This window comes from Odocoileus virginianus, chromosome 6 (genome assembly GCF_023699985.2).
Source record: "Odocoileus virginianus isolate 20LAN1187 ecotype Illinois chromosome 6, Ovbor_1.2, whole genome shotgun sequence".
Taxonomy (NCBI): Eukaryota; Metazoa; Chordata; class Mammalia; order Artiodactyla; family Cervidae; genus Odocoileus; species Odocoileus virginianus.
In genome coordinates this window covers 64079287-64090776 of record NC_069679.1, presented here as the reverse complement: position 1 = coordinate 64090776, position 11490 = coordinate 64079287, and the positions used below count along the sequence as shown (strand labels likewise).

The 11490-nt window shown below is 40.5% G+C and overlaps 1 protein-coding gene and 1 non-coding gene across 2 annotated transcripts; one reads left to right on the top strand and one right to left on the bottom strand.

Annotated features, from left to right (window-relative positions):
- Nucleotides 1-4023: 4023 nt before the first annotated feature.
- HSPA2 (heat shock protein family A (Hsp70) member 2) lies at nt 4024-6805 on the bottom strand. Its single transcript, XM_020879219.2, has one exon. The coding sequence runs from the start codon at nt 6418-6420 to the stop codon at nt 4510-4512; it is 1911 nt and encodes a 636-aa protein (XP_020734878.1). The 5' UTR covers nt 6421-6805; the 3' UTR covers nt 4024-4509.
- A 4279-nt stretch (nt 6806-11084) lies between these two features.
- LOC139035805 (small nucleolar RNA SNORD2) lies at nt 11085-11153 on the top strand. Its single transcript, XR_011488515.1, has one exon. It is a non-coding gene; the product is annotated as a small nucleolar RNA SNORD2 (small nucleolar RNA).
- Nucleotides 11154-11490: the final 337 nt, after the last annotated feature.

The following is an 11490-nucleotide window of genomic DNA, read 5'->3' as shown; positions in this document are numbered from 1 at the left end:
AAACAAGAGCAATAGACACTCCACTACTTCCCCTTAACCCCACCATCCTAGTCTACTTGGTAACACACAATCACTGTTCACAGTAGTATAAAATTGTAAACACCAAGATTCATGATCTACTCTCGAGTCCACTGCTGGTAACTGCTCCAATTGGCTCAGATATAAGGAAACCCACCAGTACACTGGCAATGTTGCTATGAGGCTATGGCCTTAGAGGCTGGCTTATTATAAGATGACTCATTTGAAAATAATTCACCAAAATATCCCAGTCATCAAATGCTTGTCTCCAACCTGGGTATTTAACTTTGGGTAGGAACAAGGAGAAATAATGAGTTGGAGCTCCAAAAAGGACCAAGGAAGAACAAGGACTCTGGGTGGTACCAATTTACCACACTTCCAGGAAACCTCTTCAGTTTAGCTAAATGAGTGAAGAAATGCTAATAGAAAACCAAAGATCTTTTATACCTTACCATGTTTAACTTTAGACTGTCTAATATACAAAACTAAAGGTAAAAATAAAGGAATTGAAAACCCAAAATAATGACCTACAAAAAAGTTACATGACAAGTTACCACAGCTTTGCCAAAGGGACATATTAATACTTAGAGGAAACCCTGGATAACTCTGAAGGTACCATCTTATATTTCTGTGTCACTAGACCCTAAGGAAAGAGGGAGTAAAAATTGTTTTCATGACTCTAAATCATTATTTTTAAAGTGACCCATTCATCTATTAGATTTTCCACCAGTTAGTTTTTTTTTTAATGACATTAGAAACTCATAACCTAATATGGAAATATAATTTTCTCTTAAAAAACAAAGTCATGATGCAATGAAGTAGGGGAAAGGTGCTGTCTAAATATTTAATAATTTCAAATGCCCTGTAAGGGAAATTTTTTTTTTTGCCTAATTAAGTTCTCAAGATAAAGAACTAAGAGCATATGACATAAAACTAAGTTGACTGTCTCAAATTTTAGGCCCAAGATATTAACTGGATATTATGCATATTTATACTATGAAAAAATCAGTGGACAGATTTTCAAAATGTTATAATTCTACTTTTAAAACTAATATATAAGAAACAGCAATACCAGTATTTGAATTAGCAACTCCATTTCTGGTGCTTATTTCTCCAATCTTCAATTCAAACATCCTAATCTGTACTTAAAGGGATGGAGGAAGAGTCTGACTTTTTCACTTGTTTAAGGGAAAAACATTTCAACATTAAGTAGCACACTATTAAATTTTAGAAATACATATATCCTAAAATATCTCCATCCCTAAAACTGTAAATACTTGTAAAAAGCTGTAAAAAGAATAAATACTGAGCTCTTCTTCTAAAGATCCATAATTTTTCTTGAAGGATTTAAATTTTATATCTAATTTTAATGCTTAAGGATAGTCCTTCAAAACAGTTGCCTCATACATTAAATATACAGAAACAATTGAATATTACTGTTGTTTTTTATATATATATATTCCTTTAGCAGTTGTCTTGTGATCATATGACTTTTGAGAGTCTTTAAAACTTCAGTTCCAATGTTCAAAAGCAAGACAAATATGCCTCACAACTTTTAAAAACTACATCCAATTGAAATACCTTATCATGAGCCCAGTATTTGATCTTCATAAGAGAGACCTTTTGATTTCATCTAGTCAGATTATATTCATGTTTAAGATTATACACAGAATATTTTTAGTTCTCCTTGACATATAGAATGTATTATGTATTTTAATATGCATGCTAAATTTAAAGATGTAAAGAGCACTAGTATCTCCTAATGCACAAGTCAGGTACATTAACTTCCATTATACATATAAATTAATATGATAAAAAATTTAGAGTAATCTTCTTTTGAAATTTCATACAACTGAAATACTCTGAACAATTTTGACAGGTGTCTAGATTCATTGCCTCAAAACAGGGACAATTATGTTAATTATACATTCAAGAAAGAAGAAATTAAGTCCCCGTTATGAGAAAGGTACTTTTTCAATCCCTAAGCATTCTATACATATTTCATTAGCTGTAGTCATGACCACTAGTCCCTAGCATAGTATTACTTTCAAGGGTAAGTGATGTTAATTATTCCTTAAACTGTAATTTAGCCTCATCCTGAACTCAAGTACTTTTTCCATTGTCATTTGACTATGGCTGATCTAACATCTGCTAAAGGGTTCCCATGAGTTATTGAGTTACCAACTTCACCTGACCCTGGAAACATGAATGGCTACTTTAGTGGCTTTTTATCTTAAGCAATATTTAGATCTAGGTAAATTTGAGAAGACAAAATTAAAAGCACTCAAGAGTTTTACAAATTACTTTTCAAAATAACAGAAAATGAAGTATCTACATAGATTGATGTTAGTGTTACAGCAAGTTACCAGAGGTCAGGCTATAGGATCAAAGAGATTACCATTTGGCATTTTTCTGATCCTTTAGAAACTAATATCTTCTAAAAATGAGGTCTAGTCAAACTAATACCAAACTGCAATTAAAGACCCCACTATACTTTGTATACTTTGAAGTTAAAGCAAGGGATAAACACTCAATAAAGAACTAACAAAAGGTTAACAGAATGAGTATTATCTTGGTAAAAACTCAGGTGAAACGTCACTCTAAGGCTACTAATTACCTGACTCTTTTAATACCAAGGTAACTTGTCAAATATTTATATGATGCTATCTGCAATGAAATATCCTTAATGCTTCTTTGCTGAAAACTTTCCACTCTGGGAACAGCACTGAAAAACTCAAATTGTGTTCACCTTTCAAAGTGTAAGGAAAAACTACCTTTAAAAAAAATGTCTATTTTGAAGCTATTTTACAACTGCCTTTTTATCTTCCTCCCCCCACCCAAATGAGACTTGTTAAAAGAAAAAAAATCGTATGCAGAGTCAGCGCTTACGTGAGAGGACTGTGACCAAAGCTCAATACTTTTAGGCTATTTTGTTCTCTAGTTTTTATATTTCAAAAATTCCTCTCTCTGCTTGATATGGAAGAGTCTACTAGTAAGTTTAAAATTAGCTTCTATATGTCACTGTTATCTTATGAACAACAGGAAGTAAATCTACATCACTTGGAAGGAGATATTAAATTGTCTGTATGGTGAAAACATTAGATTAACTATGCATTTTCCAATTAGCTTTACTCAATTTCTTCCAAATTCTCCTTAAAGAGAATAAATCAGTACAAAGCAGATGAGTCAGTCCACTAAAATATAAACATGAACCCCCTTCTTCCAAGGATGTGGATTTTTTTTTTTTTTTTAGGATGTGGATTTTTAAAGCTTAAGCCCAGGATAGTGAATTTCAAAGGGTTATATTTCTATCTGTAACAATCTCAAATTGGATATATTGGAAAATGAACAAGTTGCATATTGACAAAATATCTTGCAGTTTATCTTTTAAAAAAAGAAATATATTCTAGTGTTTAAGGCAGGTATTGAAAAAGCACTATGATTGTCAAATCAGAACAGCAACAAAAAACTATTATCTTCCTTTACCATCCAAGTAATTTAAGTGCTGAAAACATATTCTTCTTGAATTTGCCATATGCCCAGAATTTGAACTGTTTTACTAGAAAAAGTTGACAAAAGTTTGAATTTGAACTCAATGTTAAGTGGCTTTAACCTTTGTCTGTTGGATCTTGTTTCAGACACCTGTATGCAGCAGAAAGCAAGCCTGTTTCATATTATGTTAGGCTATTTTCAGAAGACAACTCCTTTTGTTTACAGAAAGAATCTTTGTACTTAACCCTGGAATACAGCTTGTATTTTGCTGGAATATTCAGGTGGATTTTCACTTGAACATTTATGCCAACTCTGGTTTCTGTATTAAAAGGAGGGTAAAGTTTACCCAGATCTTCTCCCCTTAAGTTGCTGGTAATTCAAAGCAGGAAACTCATCTGAGAATTAGATAAGATTGAGTTAGACAAATTTCACCTTATACTAATACCTTATTTAGTTAAAGACCCACATGGGTAAAACAGTAAGAAAACAAAATTGAAAACTCCAAGACAGTAATTTTTAGATCAATTTCAGCTTTTTACTTTTAAATCTGTATTTATGCGTTTGCAAAAAGTATGCCTTTCCTTAACATTACTGCAATGTTCACTTTTCTCTTCAAGTAGTACATACAAATAAGCAAGTTAAGCTTCTATGTATTTTATTGTTACCAAACTTCTACAGAACCTGTGTGAAAACTTCAGGTTTCCCGTCTCAAATCTCCATGCACAAACTAAGATAACCAAAAAACGTTCAAGTCAGCAAACAAGCAAAATGCATTAAAGAGATACCTCAAATAATGTTTCTAAAAAATCAAACTTTAGAACTAATCTTGTATCATTAAACTAAGTTGTTGCACCTTTTCTTTTATATGCATACACCTGTTAAACACTTCCAGTAATAGATCTCGTATTTGGCACAAGGACATTTCAAAGAAGAAACAGAAACAAAAGGAAAAAAAAAATAGAAAGGAAAAGAGGTTTTTACGCTGTCTTGAGTGCAGGTTTAGTCCACTTCCTCGATGGTCGGTCCGCCGGATGCTCCTGAACCGCCGCCGCCGCCAGGGCCGCCTTGGTATAGTTTGCTGATGATGGGGTTGCACACTCTTTCGAGCTCTTTTTGCTTGTGTTCATACTCATCTTTTTCCGCCATCTGGTTCCGGTCGAGCCAGTTGATCACCTCCTGACACTTGTCGAGAATCTTGTTTTTGTCCTGATCGCTAATCTTGCCCCTCAGTTTCTCGTCTTCCACCGTCTGCTTCATGTTGTAGGTATAGGACTCCACAGCATTTTTGGCGGCTACTCGGTCGCGATTGGCCTCATCTTCCGACTTGTACCGCTCCGCCTCCTGCACCATCCGGTCAATGTCATCCTTGCTCAGACGACCCTTGTCGTTGGTAATGGTGATTTTGTTTTCTTTACCAGTGCTCTTGTCGGCGGCGGTGACGTTGAGGATGCCATTGGCGTCGATGTCGAAGGTAACCTCGATCTGGGGGACCCCGCGGGGCGCTGGGGGGATCCCGGTCAGGTCGAACTTGCCCAACAAGTTATTGTCCTTGGTCATGGCCCGTTCGCCCTCGTACACCTGCACCAGCACGCTGCTCTGGTTGTCTGAGTAGGTGGTGAAAGTCTGCGTCTGCTTGGTGGGGATCGTGGTGTTCCTTTTGATGAGCGGAGTCATGACGCCGCCAGCCGTCTCGATGCCCAGGGACAACGGGGTCACGTCGAGTAGCAGCAGGTCCTGTACGTTCTCTGACTTGTCCCCGATGAGAATGGCCGCCTGCACCGCGGCTCCGTAGGCCACTGCCTCGTCGGGGTTGATGCTCTTGTTCAGCTCCTTGCCATTGAAGAAATCCTGCAGCAGCTTCTGGATCTTAGGGATGCGAGTGGAGCCGCCCACCAGCACGATCTCCTGGATCTGGCCCTTGTCCAGCTTGGCATCGCGCAGAGCCTTCTCCACCGGCTCCAGGGTCCCGCGGAAAAGGTCTGCGTTGAGCTCCTCGAAGCGGGCGCGGGTGATGGACGTGTAGAAATCCACGCCCTCGTATAGCGAGTCGATCTCGATGCTGGCCTGCGTGGACGAGCTCAGGGTGCGCTTGGCGCGCTCGCAGGCGGTGCGGAGTCGTCGCACCGCACGCTTGTTGGGTACAATGTCCTTCTTGTGCTTGCGTTTGAACTCCTCCGCCAGGTGGCTCACCATGCGGTTATCGAAGTCCTCCCCGCCCAGATGAGTGTCGCCAGCAGTGGACTTCACTTCGAAGATGCCGTCCTCGATGGTCAGGATGGACACGTCGAAGGTGCCGCCGCCCAGGTCGAAGATGAGCACGTTCTTCTCGCCTCCCGCGCAGCCCTTCTTGTCCAGGCCGTAGGCAATGGCCGCCGCCGTGGGCTCGTTGATGATGCGCAGCACGTTGAGGCCCGTAATGGTGCCCGCGTCCTTGGTGGCCTGGCGCTGAGAGTCATTGAAATAGGCCGGGACGGTGATGACCGCGCTCTGCACCTTGCCCCCAAGGTAGGCTTCGGCAATCTCCTTCATTTTAGTGAGGACCATGGAGGAAATCTCCTCAGGGAAGAAGGTCTTGATCTCTCCTTTGTACTCCACCTGCACTTTGGGCTTCCCTCCCTCGCTCACCACCCGGAACGGCCAGTGCTTCATGTCTGACTGCACTGTGGCGTCCTCGAACTTCCGACCGATCAGCCTCTTGGCGTCGAAGATGGTGTTGGTGGGGTTCATGGCCACCTGGTTCTTGGCTGCATCGCCGATGAGGCGCTCGGTGTCGGTGAAGGCCACGTAGCTGGGGGTGGTACGGTTGCCCTGGTCGTTGGCGATGATCTCCACCTTGCCATGTTGGAAGACCCCCACGCACGAGTAGGTGGTGCCCAGGTCGATGCCAATAGCCGGGCCGCGGGCAGACATCCTGACTGAAAGACAGGCAAGCGACGTTAGACGAGAACACCTGGGGCAGAAAATCTGCGGCCTCAACTAACGGTCACCTAGCACCAGACTCCGCGAACGCAAACAGCGTCTCTCACTCCCCTCCCTCGGCTCCCCACTCTTATAGTCGCCTCCCCGCCGCCTTTTGGAAACTCTCAGAGCCAATCCGCTCTCGGGACCGCCCGCCACAGGCTTGCCGGGATCGGAGTGACCGGCCTGAGGCCCAACAGACTTCTAGATGGATGAGGGGCGGGACTCTGGGCCGCGCTAGGACGCGAGGGGCGGCCGTTATGCAAATGAGACCTCTCCCACGTGTCCAAGGCGGCCCGCAGTCTCCTCGGCCCCAGAGCGGCTGCAGCTTGGGGGCGTTAGGCTCGCGCCTCTGGCCAGGTGTACGCGCTTTTTCTTGATCTTCACCTTCCCTGAGGCGGGATTCGTCGAAGTCAGTTGGATTGGCAGGGCACGCAGCCAATGAGTAGCGCGGGCCCCCCAAGTAGGGCGGGGAGGAAAGGATTGGGGCGTGGCGCTGGGAGGAGTCGCGGAAGCTGAGCCGGGAGAAGGGAACCATCTACACGGTTCGCTCAGTTCTTAAATCCTAAAATGTCGATCAGTTACTAGTGTCACGGCCAACCTAGCTTGCTGGGGCGGGGCAATTCGTTCTGAGTTGGTGGCACCAAAGAACTAGGGCGAGAGCTGGCTTTTTTCTTCTGCCCGCTTGTGGGCGTTGGCTTGGCGTGGCCTGGGCGTGAGGGCGGCTACGGCCCCGGGAGGAGGAGGTGGGTGGGGTGGAGGAGTGAGAAATGAAGTTTCTAGGATGGGCCGTCGGCGTCCTGTAATTTATTTGCGTGCTTCGCAGCGTCTTGGTGTGAGCTCTGGGTATCTTATCTGGCGGGCGGGGGCAGCAGGAGACCGGGAGAGCTACCCGGGAGGCTGACCATTTTTCCCTGCGCGCAGCGGCCTACAGTGTGCGAGGGAGGCATGGGCGTGGTTGCAACTCGTCCCCTTTCTTGACCTCACTTTGCGTTTCCCCTGCTTGTCCTACCACTTTCAGCTTCCTAGTTTCATCTCCCTGTTCTCTCGCCACTGCTTTTGTTATTTTCCGTTTCAAGTGCTTTATCCGCCGCTTCAGAGTTCTCCGGGACGTCTGTGGTCAAACCCCACACGTTGAAGTATGAAATAACCCGGTCTCACGCCTCTCACGATTCTCTTAACCCAGGCGAGCGTAAACTCAACTGAGTGAGAACTCAGAGGAGGTAGATAGAAAGCGCAATTCATTCTGTCGTGTTTAAGAGTAATATGGGATAGGTGATAGAAGCAGGCGCCTATAAACGGGCTCCGGAAGGAAGACAGTAAAAAAACAGCGAAAACACTTCACCTTATGTGCGGAAGCTGGAGACATTCATTCAGCTTTACCAAGTCCCAAGATGTGAGAGTAAGACTACGAGCGCAATAGTGTGTCTTCATGAGGTTGACAGCTCAATAAAGAGCTAAAAATAGCTCAAGAGAAGTGCCGAGGGGAACACAAAGGAGGCAGCGCATCCAGTAGGGGAAACTAATGTTCCCGAGGGCTTCCTGTAAGAGTTGACATGCCAAGCCTCTGACCTTTGTCATTCTTTGCATGGGTTGTAACATGGTCAAAGATGAGAGCAGTGTGTGCTGGGGGCAACTACAAGTTGAAGGTTGGCGTCAGTACATGAGGAGGGATACAAACGAGAAACAGTCTTTTCAGGTGGACGGGATATGCCATGATCTTTTCCCAGAGGCTATGGGGTCACGGAGAGAAGCATCTTTTGAAGGAAGTTAATGTATGGTTCATATCCAAGTTCTTTGAGACAGTGCTGGAGAAAAGTTTTTGAGAGAAACAAAAGATACCTATAATTTAAAAAATAACGTTGACAGAATCCTATAAAGTTAACCAGTGGATATTTAAGTTTCTTTTATCTAGTTGTGTATGTAATTTCCAATTTTTAAAAGTACATTTGCTATTACTTTGTAAATCTCATTTCACAATTCCCATCTCTCTTTCCATTAAAGAAGTTAGGGAAAAAATTTTAACTAGGAAAACTTTTTTAAAAAATTAGGAATACGAGGATTAAACCAAAAATTTCTATTGAAGTTACCTTAAATGGTAAGTACAGATTTCTTGATTTTATATTTAGAAATTTTTGTCTTTTGTGCAGTTAAAAAGGGGAGTTAAGGGAGTTAGTGGGCTGGAGAGCAATACACAGTCTATAAAACTAATATGTGATTTAGAGATAAGGCCCAACTACAACTGAAAGCAAAAGAGAACTGTGAGAAACACTTGACTCTTCAGATCTGTTGTATTCAGTCCTCACAAACTTACCTTAAGCAAAGCAAGATTGTGAAAAAGCAGACATGCCAATTCTTACACACAAAAACCAAAATTAGAGCTTCAGAAGGGAGAGGTTCTTTTGTATAGTAACTATGTACTATCTGTCTGCACGGTTATTACATTTTGCCATCTAACTACCACATTCGTTAGTACAGCTTTCTGAAACCACAGTAGCAATTTTGTCTGTATTTTCATTAGCTGTATTTTTTCTGCTGTCTTTTCACTCAGCAAATTGATGTTTCATAAGTTTCATACTTTAAATAGCATCCTGAGCCTGTCCCAAAAAGACACGATGTTTGCACTTTTATTTTATATGAAGTAAAATTTTGCAGTTCTGGAACATTATCATATACTGACCTTTCTTGGATTTTTTAATATTTTTCCTCATTTGTATTGATTAAAAAAATTTTTTTTTCTATTTTATGATTGTGGCTCGTAATTCCTTAAACTTGTGTCACATTAAAAATGACCAAACTTAGCAAACTTAAGATGAAATATGATATTCATCAACCTCAGTCATGGTGCGGCAAAACAGGTAAAGCCCTACCTACTGGTGGGAATGTAAATTAGTACAGTCTTTCCGGAGGACTATGTGACAATATTTTTTCTTTACCTTAAATATGACCGTACCCTTCATTTAGCATTACTATGTGGGATTTATCTTAGGGAGATAATGGAGCATGCAGGTATATTATTTATGATAACCGTGATAAAGGGGAAGTGGCCTAAATATCTGACAATAAGAAATAATTATTTGACCTAAGTCATGAATTAAAAATTGTTTACAGGATTTTCAGTGACACAGGAAAATGTTCTTGGTATAATTAAGTGGAAAAATTAGATACAACAGTTTTGTATCATCTTATCCTATATGTAGGATAATCATATATATGAGAATTGCATCAAAAATGGTTATCTCTAGAGGGTGGGATTATCAGTAATTTTTCTAAATTTTGTCTTTAACAGATGATTTTTAAAGCTTGGCTATCAGCATTCAACTGAAATACAATTCACAAATCCTATTATTTACATAGAAATTACTACTGATTTTCAACAGGTGAGATCTGTTTGGCAAATTATAAATACTAGGGTGTTTAAAAATATTTTTAAAATCCAAAGACTGAGATTTTACACAGTCTGGATAAAACAAAAACTATATGTGTGTCAAATTTTCTCTGATGAACTCCCCAAACCCAGAAGAGTACCTGGAACACAATAGTAATTCACTTGCTCAGTGTTTATGAAAAGTGATCTGAGACATGTTAAAAACTGGAAATTATAACTTCACTTTTTCCCTGTATAAGAGGAAGATTCTTTGCTTGCCTCTTACATTTCTGTACTAAATAATACTGCAGAGACCAAAAATTGAAACAAATTCACATCTGAAAACACTTGTACCTAGAGATACAAAGATGAATGAGATGAGGTCTAAAACTGTGTGCTGGTGGTAGTAAGGCCTACCCTAAGATTACCTGAGCAAGAATACATTTTTTCCAGAATTACTAGTAAAGAAATTTACAGATATTCTGAAATCCTCTCATTCCTTACCCAGGCACAAGCTTCATAAAGATTGTGGATTGAAGAGGTAATGTTGCCCTGAAGAGAGGAGTGAGTCAGTAGCAGCCTGTAATTTGAGAACCTATCAGCAAACTGGAGTTCAATTTCTTATTATATTTAAGATCTCTATGAATACTGCCATTTTATAATTCTTAGGATGTACGCAGTCCCAAAACATTTCTCCAATCACCTGTTACTAAAATTTCAACATCTGTTTCTTTGAATCTTAAAACACTCAGTCTTTAAAAGTTCTATTTGAATTGTAGATACACAGTAATTGGAATAGGACACTACCTTGCCTTGTATGGAAGGCTAAGGGTCCCAAACCTGAAAGAGAGACTTTTCTAGAAAAGTGAATCTGTGTAATAGCAGACAAACTGTACCTTCTTCAGTTTTGTAGAGTGCTAACCTCGAAGACAAGCCTCTTGTAGAATACTCCAAAATAATTTAAAAGAAGTAAAAGTAAAAGTTGCTCAGTTGTGTCCGGCTCTTTGCGACCCCATGGACTATACAGACCGTAGAATTCTCTAGGCCAGAATACTAGAGTGCATAGCCTTTCCCTTCTCCAGGCGATCTTCCTAACCCAGGGATTGAACTCCTGCATTGCAGGCGAATGTATAGTCCATCAGGTCGCAGTCAGACTCGACTGAGCTACTTTCACAAAAGAACTGAAGGTGTTGTCTTATATATGGAGAATCAAATTCAATATACCATCATTGCTAATACTTATTAACTTCTGTGAAATTATGGCACTTATCTTTCAGAACTTACCTGAAATGAAGAGAAAACTCATTGCTGATCACTTGAAAAAAGAAAAACAATTTTTTAAACTCTCTAACGGAAATTTAACAAAATGAACTACATTGATAAGGTAGCTATTTCTCTGAATAAATTGTTATTTTGAGAAATAGATTAAGCCTGTAAAAGAACTAAATACTATGTCAGTGAATTTTTATAAATAATTACCTATTTTTATATTATAAGGAAACCTAATTTGTTACCGTCTGTTTGCCATGAGATAGTACATTTCTAGTCATTCTGTATTGAAAGAAACCAGGATTTGGAAATAAGAATTTTAGTTAATTCTTTGTGCACTTCTTAAGGTGCTCAGGAATACTGTAATTAGCTATATCAGATACTTT